Source organism: Polypterus senegalus, chromosome 18 (assembly GCF_016835505.1).
Source record: "Polypterus senegalus isolate Bchr_013 chromosome 18, ASM1683550v1, whole genome shotgun sequence".
NCBI lineage: Eukaryota > Metazoa > Chordata > Cladistia > Polypteriformes > Polypteridae > Polypterus > Polypterus senegalus.
The window spans coordinates 85,321,493-85,340,050 of NC_053171.1; the positions used below are offsets into that span (position 1 = coordinate 85,321,493).

Genomic DNA, 18,558 nt, shown 5'->3' on the forward strand with positions numbered 1-18,558 from the left:
CTGTATCATATTACTCTTTTAATGGTAAGTAAGATCCTGCGGTGGGCTGGCGCCCTGCCCAGGGTTTGTTTCCTGCCTTGCGCCCTGTGTTGGCTGGGATTGGCACCTGCAGACCCCCCATGACCTTGTAGTTAGGATATAGCGGGTTGGATAGTGGATGGATGGATGGATGGACGGTAAGATCTAGAGGGATAGCCAGTGTCCTCCAACAAGTTTGGCGGCAGAACAGTTCTTGACTATAAAACAGTCTATAAGTTGTAAATAGAGCTTGACTGTTGTACTAGTAGGGTGAGTTCTAGCACGGTGTCCCTATAACCAAAGAAGGGCTGTTCCACCCTACGGAGCTCTGTTAGGCCTGGGCTCAGAAGAACCGTGTTGGTGTGAAGGGATTATGTGATGCCTTGGTTTTGGACAAGTGAATAAACCACCTCACCACATAGAAAGTAAACACCTGTAAAAGAAAAGTCAGCATATGTTTGTGTTACATTATATTTTACCATTGTGCAACCAAACATCCCTTGAGTGTTTCATTACTTGGAATAAATGTTTAGGTGCAAAAATGCAACATGATTTAATAGATACATCTCCTTGTTTATTCTATGTGTTCTGTACAAGTCAAATTGTGGTTATAAATCTGAAGAATCACTATACTATAACATGTCTATAACACTGAAAAATTAAGTTTTTTTTTTATAAATTACTAGGCCATAGGTAAACTACTGATTGGTGAGATTCAAGCTCTGTATGTACCAAAGCAGGAAGATTAACATACAGAAAAGTGATAGATGGCTGGCAGACTAAAATACAAAAACACAAAAGATGCTTAAAAACAAATTTATTTAGAAAAATACAATGTGAAAAATTAAAAATGTACTAAAATGTGTAAATTATAAACAAATGCAGAATTATTTTCTATTTTCACAATACAAATCTTGCAAATGTATTTTGACCGTTTAGCTTTCAATAAAAGAACAAGTTTTTAAAATTCTGCAAAGGTAAAAGGAAATGCTAACCGATAACTAACATTCATTACTAAATAAAAGAAAAATGACTTGATAATGTACTTCTGAAAAATCTTTTATTCTTCTTTTCATTCTACCAACTGAAAGCAATATTTTTAATTCATACATTCATTTACTATAAATTACTGCATAGTATCATTCTTTGTCAGCCAAGTCATTCTGTTCAAAGTACCTACAACAAAAAAAAAAAAAGACATATTGAAGTTCATATGACTAACCATTACAAAAAGGTACCCATTAACTAAATACCCATTTCAACTAAATGTAATACTTTTGTGTTTAAGTAGATAAATTAGTTAAAAATAAGATTATTGAGTTAGCATGTAAACATATATCAAGTTCAAATTCACAGTGAAAGTGATCAGTGGCCATTTCAGAAGTTGTGTAAAACATAGTGCTGGGTGGTATACTGATTCATAACAAACCATTTTTTATTTTTGTTATGATATGGATTTTTCTTATACCGCAACACCGGTTTAAACTGCCTAAACGACGTTCGGAACGTGGCTCAGCGGGAAACTGTTCAAGTGGGGACCTTTTTTACTGCTACACCGCTAATCACAGAGGTGTTGCACGGGGGCTCTTTTTCACTGCTACACCGCTAAATAGGTAGTGGTAGTGTAGGTATTGCGCGTGAAAATGGACAGAGAACATTCTGAAACTGAAGCTGTAGCTGACGATAAAGTTGAACATGATGACACAGAAGAACTTTTGCCAAAAAAAAGGAGTCACGTCTGTTGCCTGGAGATACTTTGGTTTTAAAAGGTCGGATGTGGACCATTGTGTTCAAATGTGTAAATACTGTTTCTATACTACTGGATAATACTGCAAGCCAAGTTGTACTTGTTTTATTTATTTGTTTCCAATACAGTGTAAAGTACCTGGATACTGTGTAATAGTGTGACGACATTTTGACTTTATTCTCGACATTTCCACTTTAATCTCGACACTTATGACAAGAATAAAGTCAACATTTCTACCTTATTCTCACCGTTTATGTTGAGATTGAAGTCAACATGTTGACTTTATTCTCGGAATTTGTCATTAAAATAGAACATTGTTCACTAAACTTCATCTTAAAATGAATATTTAATTTACTAGATTTTCTCAAACCCCATCATAAGTTATATAGCACATTAAATGCTTTGTGTTAAGTGTTCCCCGAGCCATGTTAAATCGGTACGTACTTCTTAAACTGACTTCCTCTTGTACTAAGGGGACGCAGGCAGCTTTTGCCGTACAGAATACATTCACTTCATGATATTCCTGCTCTCTGAACATTTAGAATGCTATACTTGATATAATTTTCATGATGAAATGCATTACAAAATGTATTAATCATGTGCGGGCCTGCCTCACAGAAAATGCTTGCTGGGATGGGATGGATGGCATAATTAAACATGTATAATGAAGATGTTTTTAAAGTTCTGAACACTCCGTGGGCTAAGTTTATAACTAGTTTTAATTTCACAAAGACGTTTATCGTGTGGTGATTGGTTATGTGGAGAAAGAAAAAGGAAGGATAGGAACTGGGGTTTTGGTACATCAGACAGACAGCACGTGTGCAATAAAGAAAGCCCGCTCAGAAGAACATCCATTGAATTCTGTGTTCATGTCTCCGACCACCAGATCACAAACCCAACATATACACAATATTTAAGTTAAACCTTTGCGATACCCATTCATACATCCAGTTTTTTGGAGCCTCGTCCCACCTGCCATAAAGTTCTCTACACTGAACGTACACCTGGGGACCCCTTACTGCGAGGGAGCAGCACTACCACTACACTACCGTGCATGTTTAATACCTGCTTTAATGCATTTCATCATGAAAATGATATCAAGTACTTATCTTAGCATTCTAAATTTTCAGAGAGCAGGAATATCATGAAGTGAATGGATTCAGTGCGGTGATCGCTGCCGGTGCCTCCTCAGGCAGTTTAAGAAGCGTAGTGATTAACAACTGGGTCGTGGAACACTTAACACAAAGCATTCAATGTGCTGCATTAACTTATGACAGGGTTTGAGAAAATCTAGTAAATTAAAACATTGATTTTAGGATGAAGTTTAGTTGACGACATTCTACTTTAATTATAAAATAAACTATGAGAATAAAGTGGAAATGTCAACTTTAATCTAGACATAAGCGGCAAAATTAAAGTGGAAATGTCGAGAATAAAGTCAACATGTCAACTTTATTCTCGATTTATAGTTTGTTTTTTTCTTCCCTGTGTCCATTTTTTTTTTTTTTCTTCACCGTGGCCTTAATACGCTTCCGTAGGGCTATACCACAAATAGCATTATAAATGCAAGGTGCAGTTTTATTATTTATGTATATAGCTTAGCTTGAAGCAAGGTCCATATTAATGCAGTTTGCCTAAATGATGGTTCAGTTGGTAAAGATGTCAACACCAAGTTTCACTTGTTTTATTTTATTTTAATTTGGTGAATACTGTGTAATGCACCTGGGCTTGAAGTCTTGAAGTAATAGTGCAATTATCAGTAATAATACTATTACTTATTGTTATTAGTCTAAATATTATGCAGTTTAATGATGGTAAAGTTGTTTAAAAAGTCACTTTAAAAGTGTCAGTGGACAGAGATTGTAACTGAAAGTCTAGTTGGTTTACAAAAAATATTTACTATTTATTCCTTTTCTAAGACATGTTCAGTGCAATACAACTTTTGACAAGCACCTCTGGATGTTTTACTAAGTCTAAATGCCTCTTTGGATGGTTGAAAATATGTTGTCAAAATTATAGTTTAAGTTTTTGCAAAATTTGCTCAATAAAAAGGTTCTATATTTTGACTGCATCTGTCATGCAATGTGATTCCTTCTCTTTATTAGTGGCACCCCCTTGAAGACTTATCACTTTATGGGGCCATGCAAACCTGTATTAATACTTGTGCGCACATTAAAATGTTTCTTTTGTACAATGCTCATGACAGTGGAATAGGGTATTCTTAGCCAGTCTACTGCAGTAATTGCAGTGGAAAATGTGTGTAACATCCACTCATGCATGGGAAAAAAATACTGTTGAATACCATGAAACCAGGATAATTTAGAAAAATACAGTGATATAGAATTTTGGTCATACCGCCCACCCCTAGTAAAACACTTACAGTTTTCTCTTATAATGAAGCATAAACCTACTGTAGCTGATTCCGAGACTGGAGAATATATGTTAATATACCAAAGGCTCCATTAATCATACCCTTTATAAGTGTTTCTTTAACATTCACCTACTATGACAGCTAAATCTACACAGCTAGATTTGCCCAATTCCATTGTTCGTTTTTTTTTTTTTCTTTTATTTTGCTCATATCCGCTAAAACTACAATACAGAAAATGAAATTCCAACGCTTAAACGGAGATTAATGTTTATATGTACATCTAAATTCAGATTATGACCCCGAGGTGTGAATGCCTAGGCTGGGCTTTTGGACCAAATGTATTATACTCCATTTTATTAGCACCCTGCGAAGCAGTCAGCAACAATGGCTGAAGTGATTACAAATCAAGGATCTACAACAAGACAGCATATTTTTTACTTTTCTACACTCAAACCTATTAAAAGAGAGACATTACAGAAATCAGTAATACCATTATTGCAATGCTAGTAGGCATCATATCTGCAGTGCCAACAGAAAACTACAGTATAATGCCAAAATGAAAGGCACTCTCTTGTTTGCATGTTATCACCAGTTTCCATTAGTTATGTTTCATCACATGTTTGGCATAAGCAAGCTGTCACATGTCCACTCTTTTGTTACATTGGCCATGTTGTCATATCAGAGTGATGTAAGTGTAAATGCAATTAGACAGCAAAAACATTACAGTGGATATAAAGAGTAAATTCTGAACTGTGTTTTTAGTCCTGTGGTGAAATAGTGACTTAAACCATTCACTTATTTCCTTGCCCATCTATCCAATTCAGGGTCATAGGTGCCTACTCTGACAATAACGGGCACAAGTGGATAAGGTGCCAGTCCATTACAGGGCACATGCAAGCACACACCAACAAGTACTCAAGTTAGGCAAATTCAGAGTCACAATCTAACCGTTATGTCTTTGAAGAACTTGAAAGGAAACCCATGCAAGCACAGAGAAAATGTGCAATTTTTCCGCCACGTAAAAGTTAGTATCTGGCATTTAGGAATTATAACTTACTTTACATTTAAAAAACAAAATCACAACAGATGAATAATATATAGTGTATATTACTTATATCTGTCCATCTCTATATATAATCTTCATTTGGATCTTGATCTTTGTTTGTCCGCGAATGAATTAGAAGAAGCACTAGATGGCAGTAGAGAGGCAGCTAAAACATAGGCATTGCATTAAGAATCTCCTCCAGGCTTATATTACTGAAGACTGTAGTACGCCAGTCACACCTCAAAACACAGACATTCAAACTAAACAAATTGTTGTGCTTTAAATTAACTAAAGAGATCTTCATTTAGATCTTGATCTTGGTTTGTCCGCGAATTCCAAGCATGCGTAGACCACCTTTCAGTTTAGTATGTTGTTGTTACTCACGGATGTCAACAATGTGCCGGAATAACGAAAGGGGTGGTGGACAGTGTTACGCTGGTTAGCCCCCGAGGCCTGATTAGAGAATGAGATTGCCCAAGATAAAAGGTACGTGCCTACGTAACATATGAATGAAAGAAAGGCAGTGGGTAAAATGAATGACAACGTAACAGCACGTTCTGGAAATTATTATTGTTACGCTAGAAGCGGCGAGTGCGCATCTCACAGTTTTACTGTGCCTTGCTCACATGTCAGTGAAGTGATCCCGATTTATGCTTTAAAAAGAGTCTGGATACCTATGTGTCCCCCTTTTATAACCATTGCTCCGTGTATATTGCCTTACTCTTTGATTGCCACAAAGCAACCTGCGAGATTGGAGAAAGGTTGAGAAGACATCGTGAGAGGAAACAATAGCGTCGTGAAAACAAGACGGACTGTGAACGAACAGAAGCAGAAATGCTCCTACACCACCACATCATTACTATTCGGACAGTGATTCCGAGTAGGCCGTTCCTATCGAATCAATGTTCAAAGGTTTTCTTTTGTAATTTTGTTTCCCTTATAAAAAATCATAATGCTGTGCGACGAAGGGCCCAGTTCACGACTGGCAGCCGCGTTTAAACAGGGAGCCCTTCACAGACAATTTAACACGCGCAAAGTAGTTGGGCGCACTTGGCTAGTATATATCTATAGTAATGTGATAAAACCAAGCATACCACATGGAAATGTTTGACTTTTTGAATAGGCAACCTTTAGATTGTCATGCAAACAGTGTCTACAGATAAAGGCGATATGCTTGAAAAAATGACACATAAAATTGACATAATTTAGATTGTGAGAATGAATACACTAACAAAAATGCAGATTTGTCAAGTGGGAAAATTGAGTACACTCCTACATTAAATCACCACTTCAGTTCCATGAAGTTAGAATGAGGTGTTCCAGATGAGATGCCAATGATTAGAACCTCCTTAGGGAATATGTAGGTGGAGCCTGTCTTATTTAAAGCACAGATATCTATGGTCTGATGTTCCCATTGGCTATTGACAAAAGATCTCTCTAAGGCCCTCAGGAGTATAGTTGTATAGCAAAGGATATAAAGTGATTGCCATTCATCACACTGTAAGGAAAATCATCTACAAGTGGCATTTCAAATAACTGGTATTTTGTCAAGGACTGGCCAGCCCAAGCAAATTCAGCACAAGAGCTGACCATATGATACTAAAAGAAATCTCCAAGAACCCCAAAATATTGTGGTTATCCATAGGAAATTCTTGTAAAAGTTGGAGTCAAAGTGCATGCCTCCACAATCTGAAAAAGATTTTACAAATTTGATCTGCATGTGATGAGGTGTCTCAGGAAAAAGTCTTTGCTGTTCCAAAAGAACTTTAAAACAAGACTACAGTTTGCAAATGAACATAAAGGTAAAGACCTGGCCTTCTAGAACAGTGAGCTTTAGACAGACTGATCAAAGTTAAGAGTTGTTTGAACATACAGTACAATCCCTCTTAACTGGCCTTGCATTAACCGGCTGACAGATTAACCGGCCTGTTAAAATACATTTTTTTTTTTATTAATCCTGAGTTCTTCTTTATACTACATGTATGCACTTCCTTCTTTCCTGGAAGGTGAGAGGGATTTTAAAACCAGCAAACAACAAAACAGTGTTCAAATTAAATAAAGTGCAGTATATCAAAAGTCTTCTTTAAATAAATAATCCATTGAAACAAGTGAATTAGTGGAGGTTAAAATCCATTAGTTAAAAAACAAGTTCTTTAAATACAATGCAAACGAGGTAAAACAATGGCTGGAAGTGGTCTCTTAAAGTCCAAAGCACGGTGCCTTCTTCTTTCTACCTGGCGGCTCCCCTGCTTCTCCCATCAGGCTTCCCAACAGGGGAGTCACCCTAGCTGCAGGTGCAGCTGCCCTCCACACTGGTCCGGTAGCCCTCCAATCCCTGGCTACGTCGGGCTCCATCCGGACTGAGACTTGGGTTCTTTCCCCAGTGACCAGGGCGCTCAGGCTGGAGCTAAACCAACCCAAAGCCTCCACAACTGCCACTGCCTTTTGTTGGCCAGTCGTCTTCAATACCGGTCACTCCAGCTCCGTGATCGCTCAGCTGGAGCGACCACTTTCTTCAGCATCATGAATTCCCCGGAAACATTCGGCCACACATAACACAACCCCTCGCGATTTATTTAAAAAGTGGCCTTTTGACAAGAGCTGTGGACCCACTACACCACACTGTCCAGTCGTTGTACAAGAAAAAAAAAAAAAAGTGTACGTGGATGAAGCCTTGTGGATATGGTTTATTCAGGAACGTCAAGAGGTACAGTACATACCTTAGAAATATTTTTCTACATGAAAATAGATTAACCAGCCAAAACGGCAACCGGCCACGTGTCCAGTCCCGAGGTGGCCGGTTAAGAGGGATTGTACTGTAATAACAGTAGGTATTTTTAGTGCAAACCAAAGACTTCAAGAGAAAAACCTCATAGTAACCATGAAGCATGGTGGTGGAAATGTTACGGTTTGGGGTTGGTTTGCTGCCTCAGGGCCTGGGCAGCTTGCTGTCATGGAGTCAACTAGGCATTATATCAAGCAGCTTGTGGAGAATATGAGGCAGCCTGTCTGAAAGATGAAGTTGAAACAGAAACCATTCAACGCAATAATGATCACTAGCACACTACCATATTCACCAGGAAATGGCTCAAAAAGAAGAAATGAGGGGTTATGTACTGGTCTCGTCAAAGGTCCGATTCCAATCTCATTGAAATGTTGTTGTTTGGGAATCAGAACATGCAAAAAAATTAAAAATCCCCATAAACATCTTGTAATAGAAAGAATTTTGCATGTTGGAGTGGACAGAAATTTTATCAAGTTGATATCAGAGACTGGTTGGCAATTATGAGAAGATGCAATTTCTGCCAAAGGGGGCAATACAAGCTTCTGAGGTCAATGGTTTACAGTCATGTAACCAATTTACAGCTCCATCTTGTCTGGGTCATTGGTACACATATTTTAACTGCTGGTATTGAGTACCACAAACCGATCTTCGAGTCTCGGTCCACTTAAGACAGTGTTTCATAACCACTAGGTTCCCACCGATGTTTTGCAAGGTGGTCTTGGTGGGTCACCTAAGTGATAAGCAGCGCTGTCTATATATTTCTCCATTTCAAAGTGAGCTAGTTTTACCAAGAGGGTTCCCTCATCGAGTTTGTTTCACCAAGGGGGCAATTTGCAATTGCTGCTAGTGGGTCATCAATGAACTTAAAGGCAAAACTGGGTCACAAAAGTTGGGACCACAAATGTTAAGAAATACCTGTGTAAGTTAAGACCGTGCGGGCTGAATGCATTAGCACGTGAAGTCACGCTGACCAAAACCAACCTTAAATAGCCTTCTAAGAGTCAGAAAACATTTAAGACTCTGCAAAATAAGAATTACAGTAATGAAAAATGTATTACTGTGATAGTTTTTGGCAATTTAGAACATTATTTCTCTATTGTTTTACTACGGTTCTTGGTAATAAGTATGAATTGGCCTTAACTTGGTTGGCCATAAATCAGCATAACTCTATATTTACTTTTTTCCCTAGTAGACAATTATTTCTGTTGACATCTTTGTTGAATAAATGATTGAAAAAGCCATTTATCTTGCATTTATATTCTGGTATGACACATTTATCTGTAGGCACTGTTTGCAAGAAGATCTAATGTATGCCTGTTTAAATAGGTTGTAAAAGTCAACAGTTTCATGGGGTGTACTTACTCTTTCACAAGATTGTACATGTATTTTATATATAAAATTATGAAGATAAGCTTAGTTTGATTCTATTGATCTAGTTATTCTGTACTACTCATTCACTTATTTTTGTATGCCATTAAAACTGTCCTCCATGAGTCACTTTTCTAAGTAGGCCTGAACTGGCTAAAATATTAAAACAAAATAATGTAATTACTGAAAACATTAACATAGCGTATTTATAGTTCTGTATGCATTACAGAGGAACTCAATAACAGTGTTCATTAATCAATTTGTTGACCCTGACCACAAAATATAATAAGTGAAGCGTCTGTTCTTACTATACATTCTCCCAGTACTTTTTAGAGACACGTTAGAAGGATCTCATCAGGTGGTCAGCTCATTGGCATACATACTAATTCCCTGGTTGTAAGTGAAAAGGTACCATGTTTTAAAGAAGATAATGTGCAGGCGGTAATCAAGTGGTGGTTTACCTTTCACATTTTGCTGTTAAAAGGGGCTTGGCAAGTGCTGACCTTTTGAAATATTATAGATGCTTGGCAGGTAAAGGAAGGGGAAACATGTTTTAAAGGACACTGTGTAGGTATGAATCAAAATATGGGAATCCTTGTTTAACATTTTAAGTAAAAATGGGTGCACTTGGCAGCAAGTATATACCCTTTATATACATACACACATACATCAAGCATATACATCACATGCCTAGTGACGAGACAAAAGGAAATACAATGTTAATCGCTGCTAATTTTTTAATCTAGAATTTAAACTGGATGGCACTGATTAATTTGCTTAGAAGTCCTAGGGACTAAAAAAATAAAGATTGTGTTTGACTCATTATATATTATATATAATATATTATATTTATTAAATCACTATTTCACAGTGGCGTAGCCGGCAGGATGCTCCACCTGAGTCAAGGTGGGAACCTGCATTCATGGAAAAATCTGTGAAAGGCCTGGCACAACAGGGGAACTCACCCACGTGCCGCAGGGGCGGCATGCACCCCACTCCGCAGCAACGGAGTGTGTCATGGACCATTGGCGGTCCATTGGTGGACTTTGTGCTTCAGGGGCGGCTCACCGACGCGGGGGCCAGGAAGGAGGCTGCCGAGAAGGAGAGGCTGTGCCTGCGGAAGCCGCAGCAGCAGCTGGAGCTGCCCGGAGAAACGCTCTCCTGTGAGAGGGGAGAGCGAGATGGCCGACCAGAAGTCCCTCCTCGTAGCAGGCACGGGATTGGACAGCATGTCCTGTTCTTTCGCCAATGATTGGTTGAAGGCGAGAGCAGGGAATGTCCGTCCCGTGCTTCTAAGAAACCCGAGTGGGCCGCAGGGAAAGGCCCATAGAGAGCAGTCGGTAAGTGGAACTACTCTCAAGGTAAGCCCACCGCCGGCTGCTTCTTTCTACTTGGTGGCAATTTTGCAGGACTTGCAAGAGCAGCTGCGCCTTGTGCTGTCGCCGCCGGCCGAGCGATGTGCCCTCCAGGCGGAGACGCTGTAGTCAGGAGGGATGGCAGTGGCGTCGGATCGAGAGCCACAGGCAAGAGAAGATCGGCGCGCTGCAGGAGCTTCTGGACGGAGAGGCACAGCGGGGAAGGTAAGGGAGACCGACCTCGTGAAGCTCCGGATGCCAACAGAGCTGGGTCTGCCCTCTTACAATGGGCAGATCCAAACTGCCGCGGCGTCCCAAAGTAAGCGGAGGAAGCGGCTTGGGGAAGCCAGTTCCTCCGATATGGGAGGACGTGCCACTGCGTGCGCACGTCCCGCAAAGGGCCGTCCTCAGCGGATGCAGAGAAGAAACCCGCAGTTTGGGAGGTGGACACGAAGCCTGATCCCACTAGTGGTTCCATGGCAGGGACTGCAGACTGCTCGAGCAGGGAAGCCGAAGGAGGGAGCATCGGGGCGCCGATCAGAGCGGAAAGCGTTGGCCCAGCGGAGAAGACCTGCCGAGGGGCTGTGTCAGGGCAACATCCCCGCCCCTTGTTTTTCTGTTTCGTTTGCAGGTTCGGGCCCTGGGCTACAGTGTGTCGGCTTGCCGCCGAGGCGTTCACGTCCTCACGGAATGGTCCACTGGTCCCTGGAGGTCTCAGCTAGCGGGGGAGTATTGTCACAGTTGGCTGGGTGCGGTCGGCAATCAGCCGCCTATTTAAGGCTGGAGTCAGGTGTGGAGGAAGACTAAGTCAGTGCCGAGGAGAGGCCCAAGTGTGATTTGTGTGAAGAAAGTGGCTATTGAGAGCGTGCACTTTGGGGGACTGTGGGGTTTGGTGGCGGTGCACATAAGACTTTGTATATAATAGGACTGTAAATAAACGTGTGGTGATGGCAGAAACGGTGTCCGCGCCATCCTATTTCACTATATACTGTATGTGTATTTTTTATATATATATATATATATATATATATATATATATATGGAAGACTGCCGGCTATATATATCCGCACCCCAGGCCGACAGGAGGAGATTTTAAGCGGGATCATGCCCGATCCAGCATTTTGCAATGAAGACTCTGTGGTGTTTATACACAGCTTGATGGATTCATCCACCAGGAGTCGCTGTAGGGGACTTATGGGCTCTGTTGTGCCTTATGACCCGGGTCACGTGACAGGAAGGTATGGCGTGCTCCGGGTTGAAGTAATAGACTGATTGCCCTGACCCGGAAGGAATAAGGAACTGTGGACTGCTGGGACAGGAACACCTCCGGGTCAGGGGCTATAAAACGACGCTGCCTCAGTCCAGACACTGAGCTGTGCTGGGTGGGAGAGGAGCAAAGTGTCTGGGCGAGGAGGAGAGGTTATTGTGTGTTTATTATTAGTGGAAAGAGATTTGTGAGGAGTGTGGGAGGTGCTTGGTGCACTGCGAAAAATAATAAAAAGGTCGTGGACTATTACCTGGTGTCAGGAGTCGTACCTGAGGGTTCAAGGGTGCACTACTGCCCCCTACTGCCACAATATATACATATATATATTTTTTTTTTTTTTTGTAGTAAAGATTTTAAATTAAAACTGATAATTTTGCAAGGAAGACTTTGAATCCTCATATATAGCTTGATCATTCATCTTACATGGTATATGCAAACATACTGTATTAAATACTGAAAACGCTCAATATTAAAATTAAAAAAAAAACCAAAAGTCAGAATTGAAGACAGCAGCAGCAGCAAATGTGTCAATACATACCTGGCAACTAGGCAAATGAGTAAGTTCAGAGCCGAAAGCCTTTCATCATCTTTATTCTCCTAAGAGAAAGATTAGCATATAAGCTGTCAGTGTTTCTGTAATCACTCACCAAATTGAATTAAACATTCTAAACCCAAAGAAATTACTATTTCTTCTTCAAATAACAACCATCTTGATTAAATCATCATTGTGCCCTATCGTCTATAATGCTGGCATTTAGTTTCCTCAAGGTGCTCCATCCTGCATCATATGTAACAATTCTGGGGTGTGTTTCCTGGAAACGATGAATATTGGAGATTAATGAACGACTATATAATAAGTTAAAGTGTAAGCTACTTTTTTCTGCTTTGCCTAAAAACCTTTTTAAGCAGCCATTATATGAGTGAACAAAAAGCATCACAAGACAATTATAAAACAGCTGATTATAAGATGACACTTTAATCCTCCTGTTTAATGAAAAAGTAATATAAAGTAAACACAACATCACAATTTAATATGACAAAATGTATAAACACATTGCTTCTGAAACAAAAATGGACACACACCATAAAAGAAAATCACTTTTCTGAAAAAAAAAAAACATTAATTAAAAACAAGCCTGTTCTTTAGGATAAAAGCAGTGTTGCTTTTTTAAGGCCTGCAGTACCCTTTCGAAGAGCAAGAATAAACAGTGAGAGGGAGAACACAAGGAGTCTAAGGTTCCCTATGAGGAGTTTGCATGTTCTCCTCATCCAAGTGCCCTCCAGGTACTCTGGTTTCCTTTCATAGTCAAATGACATGCGGATTAGGTAAACTGGCATGGTTAAATTAGCCCTATTCTCTGCGAGTGTGCACGTACCCTACGATTGGCAGGCATCTTGTACTGTTCTGGTCTTGTGCCCAGTGTTTGCTGAGGTAGGTTCCATGTTCCCTGTGACACTGTCCTGCATAAGCTAATTAACAACTGGATGAATATATGAGACTGTATTTGATTTATTTGTTACCAGTAACGGCGTACTGCACGATAACGTGCAGTGAATACACTTGACTTAAGCATTCATAGTTTTCATACTCTTTCTCTGTCTCTGTTTAGCATTCATTTGCTCAGAGGTTGATCTTCCTGAGCAGCTCTTCTTTTCTCCACCCTAGAGGCCTGCTGCTTCTCTTCTTTTGTCGGCATCTTTTCGCATTAAAACTGATTAAGTTAGTTTTTGTGTTGCGATTACTTAGTACATTTTCTTTAATTTTTTCACTTATGCTGGCACTAACATCTTCAATTTGCCTCAAGAATGATTAGCGAAGGTGGTAGGGAATGAGAACGGCGCCCATACGCATGCGCCGCACGGCTGCCCTACTGTGCACTGCCGAGAGTTGATTCTACAATAAAATAAAAATAAAAAGAGAAATAAAAATCATCACTCCGAAAGCAGATATTAGACGTCACATAGTATATGTGTACCCAATTTCAAGTCAATAGGTGAAACGGTTTGCAAGCTACAGGTGATTTAAAATGCTGAACAGACAAATGAACAGCCACAGTAGCGTATTATACAAGAAGATTAGTGTCTTTCTGATGTTTAACCTTTAAGAGGGATTTTTGGTTTTGTGGAAGGGAAAGGCACACAAAATACTTGTACTGAAGATGTTCAGTGAAAATTGTATAGAGGTACAGAAGGACTTGTGTATAGGGTTGTCACAAGTATCAAAATATTGCTAAGTACTGATTGTAACATTTTAAAAACTGTTTAAATTTTTCATTGTGTTGATTCTACAGCCAACATTACAAATGCACTTCCAGTTCACTCTGGCTTTTGACAATTGAGCCTCATAGGCTACCAATGGGCATGCCTCAGGTTGCCACACTCTCTTCCCCTCCACTTTCAGGTGGCAACTTCAGCCGCATGCCTAACAGACAAAGAGTGCATACCAACAAAAGGGGCTAACACAATCACTTTAGCCAAACACTTCCAACAAGCGTGTCAATACAAAGAATATCGAGAGGTAGATAACTTGTTTTTAAATTATGGAAACAGTAATCATTGCAAACCAGATAAACTTTTGCAATTGATGAAGGAATAGGAATGTGTTTATTATTTTTCTACAGAGTAAAACATTTTTTGTAGCTACTTAAATATTTAATGTGTTAAAATAGGAGCATGCAATTATTTTTGCTCGAGAATCAGTGTATTCTTTGGCTATGTTTCCATGATTTCTAAACACTCGCCATGTAGTGTGCTTTTGTAGCGAGTTCCTTTCTTTTATTTTATTACATGTGACTTTAAACTTATATTTAATCACAATTACTATGTAACGTAAGGCACTATCCCATTTCAGTGCTTCTGAACGTGTATTTAGTACATCAGGGCTCATTTTTAGGCCAACAAAATCATGCCTCACAGTAGAGTATGTGAACTTTCTAGTGTTCCTATAAAGACTTCATAAGCTATTCACAGACAAAAGCTATGTACACATTTTGCATTTATGTATAGCTTTTAAATGTGTTAGTGCTGTGTTTGTGTGTTATTTTTCTGAATAACTGTACTACCTTGATTTCTTTACCGTTTACAGTTTACAAAAGAGATCAAGAATGTTCTTTTTACTTGAATGTTTTAATAGGTTTGTGTATACATTTTACAAAAATTGGCCAACTTATTCAATTAATATTTAATGACATTTATAAAATTTCAATATACTACCTCAGTTACAGCATTTGTTTAAATCAGTGTGTAAAAAATAAAAATTCAGATTTAAAATTGTTTGTAAAACTTTACTCTGACAAAAGACTATATGACTTGAAGTACTGAATTCACATTTAATGACTAAATTTTCTATTATTTGTTTTCATGAATGTAAAGATTTTAAATAAATTATAGACAGACACACACACACTTACTAGTCTGGCCCGGACTGCAGAACAATGTCTTGCCAACTGTCGAATAAGGGAATGGACTTCAGGCAGTAGGGGTTTTTCTATACATGCCAGGAGTGCATACATCCATCTTCCCTAAATTAGAATTGGAGAAGAAGAATATATATATAAAAATATATATATATATATATATATATATATATAAACCTTAGAGCCGATACTTCATATGTGCACCATTCTGTAAAACACAATATTCTGTACTTCATATTCTCCTACCCTCCCAAAATTCTAACGACACATATACAGTACTTTATTTAATTAATATGATTTGGAAATGAGAACTAAAGTCTCCACGACCTGGGGTTAGCTAGTAATGATTAGCTGGCAATAATGACAATGATAAAGAAATGAATCTGAAAACTGAACACAGTATCTTTATAAGCCAATTCTGTAGTATTTAAAGATTCACTTATTTTACACTGTCTTTATTTCATTTTCATCTTGTTTCAAAATGGTTCTAGTATAGTCAAACCTAGTATGTTAAATGTGTAGAGCCTGTCCCAAATGCTACCATGCAGCTTTCTTCACAAGGGCTAAATCCAAGGAAACAAGCACAGGTAGGGGTGTAGTCCTAGTCTAGACTGATGGATTTTTTCCTCAGGTTGCTCATCTGCTCACCAACAACCAGTTAAATGGCCACTTAACCAAGACCTGAAATAGTAATAAAAGCTACCAACAGTGCACTTACAACCATTAATATTTGGTCCCTTCACCCCTTTTTATTAATGGATTCAAATAAATGGAACCCCGTTTGCTGTCTCTAAGCACAGCAGTTCACAACTCTCACAAATAAAAGGATGAAAGCTGCCTGGTTCAGCCATCACATGACAAGGTAACTCTGTGCTTTTCTGTTCCACAAGCAGACATCTCCTGTGTGACTTAGCTCTGAATGGTGGCCTTTGATTTTGAAATGCATCTCAAATCTTGATGACTTTCAAGGATGCTTTTAGCTAAAGTGTCAGAAAAGCAATACCAGTTCAGGTATATAAAATACTCAACAGGGTGTTGACCTGATATCAGTTCAAACCTGCCTGTTGAAAGCCAGTAACAAAACACTCACTGTGCTATACTGTCATGTTGTGTGTTGTTTCTTTGTGTTTAGAAAAAAGATTACAATTACTTGATTCTCATCGCCAAATTCATTAATATGAATTTATCCTTGTTTCATTTTAATGGTTAAAGTGCTATACTGTCAGATAGATAGAGACAGAGATAGACAGATTGGATACTTTATTAATCCAAAGGGGAAATTCACATAATTTTTACATATATTGTTAAATTCTCCATATAATACATCATTACATCCTACTTAAACATAACAGATCTCTATTATACATCCACTTATGTTAAAACAACTCACTTTTGATAAACATGTAAAATACATAGAAATGTTTTTTGGTATATTGTTTAGATTTCACTGAAAAGAAAAAATTAAGGGCAAAAAAAAAAAAAAACTCACCAGTTCAGGAGAGAATTCTTCCTCTTCAAACCAGGTTATTAAATACTCCAATACATGGGTTGTCACGGACTTAAAAATAAAAATGATTACAAAAGAATATACATCAAAACATGATTAATGTTTTCTTAAGCAAAACATGTATTTAATATATTATCCCTTATTTTGAAAATTACTATTACACTAGGGGGCTTCACCCTCTTCTCGCTTGGCTTGCCAACTCCCAGGAGCGGGCGCCTGCTATCTTGTAGCTGAGCTGCTCAAAGTGCATAGGGGCGCTCCTCCTTTAGACAAAGCAATTGTATTTAAAGAAATGGTATATAGAAGAGAATGCAAGACGCGGGAAGACGACAGTTTGGTCCTTAGTTATTATAGATAAAAAAATCTGTTACTTGAATATTTCACTACAACTGTATTTTAAATACCAATGAATAATAAAAAGTAGTAAAATGTAGAAGTAAAAAGATAAACTGTAACAAAACGTAACAAAAAGTTAATACAAAGTTAAATAACATTAACGCCTCATCAAAAACCATCCTCTAACTTGCATCTATAAACCTTGCTTTTTTGTACTGCTGTTCACAAATTGTGAAATGTTTCTCTTTTTTATTTATTGGACAATTCCCTTTGTTCTGGATTTTTATTATATGCCGGTCTTTTTTGTTCATTTTCTTCTTCTCAACGTTCTTTATCAGCTCTTGCTGCTCTTTTACTATCGCGATCTAAAATTTGACGCTATTGAATGACAATTTATTATTAAACAGATAAACTATTCAGCTTCTACCCCTATCATTTTAAAATATAAATCAAGACCAGAGATTTTTGAGTTCAGTTCTGGGAATCCACTGTCACTACAAGTTTCTGTCCCAACCGACACTGGCTTTACATTGAACTCCTATGTTAATAAGGCAAGCTGGTATTTCTCAGTTTCTCCCTCTTTTGTTGTCAATTGAGAAATTACAAAACAATATTTACTAATTTTTACTGTAATCAAACAAGCTTTTACTTAAGCTGCATGCTGATAATTTATTGTTTTATTTGTTACGATTATCATTTTTTGCCATCATGATTTTCATTCCACTTTTCCAGGTGATCAAGTTATTTCAGCAGTTATTTGATGATGAGCACATTGTGTGAATGACACTGAAGTAGCTGCAGCCTTTCAACATTCATTGTTTTTCAGCTATTTTGCTAGTTGTTTAATAGTCATTATTAGGATACAATGATGGGAACAAAAACTTCACAGAAAGAGGGTGAATTAACAGGAAAATGCCTAGTTAGAGTTAAGAACTTACAGGTATGACAAAAAATACAAACATTTCTAGCAAATGTAAAATGTTACACTCTTAAGCTTTTCTGAATAAAGAATACAAAGAAACCAAAGACCAACTAAAATAACCAATGAAATCAATTACAAGAAAAAGGAATCGGCAATTGTGAAACTGGTTGAAAGAAAAACCTGCAGCTACTGGGTTTCTGCAGGACTGCAATTGGAAATCACTAATCATCACTTAGCAATGCCCAAATTACACCAACTTTTGAGTCCCGTTCTCTTACATTCAATTTTAAAGCAGTGCTTAAAATGATATAACTATAAAACTATATAAAAATACAGAACAAACAAGTATACATTTGCAGAAAATGTATACACTACCCAAGTTTCCAAACACCTACTGGGAAATACAGACAAGGAAACAAAT

General features: G+C 38.3%; 1 protein-coding gene across 1 annotated transcript in view; it reads right to left on the reverse strand.

Moving 5' to 3' along the window:
- Positions 1–1,061: 1,061 nt before the first annotated feature.
- Positions 1,062–18,558, reverse strand: part of gemin2 (gem (nuclear organelle) associated protein 2) — a 29,474-nt gene continuing 11,977 nt past the window's right edge. Inside the window, exons 7-10 of the mRNA XM_039741474.1 lie at positions 16,862–16,930; positions 15,367–15,477; positions 12,495–12,553; positions 1,062–1,194 (exon numbers count right to left, since the gene is read on the reverse strand). Of these exons, the coding sequence (XP_039597408.1) occupies positions 1,158–1,194; positions 12,495–12,553; positions 15,367–15,477; positions 16,862–16,930 (276 nt within the window). The 3' untranslated portion in view covers positions 1,062–1,157. The remainder of the gene's footprint in view (positions 1,195–12,494; positions 12,554–15,366; positions 15,478–16,861; positions 16,931–18,558) is intronic.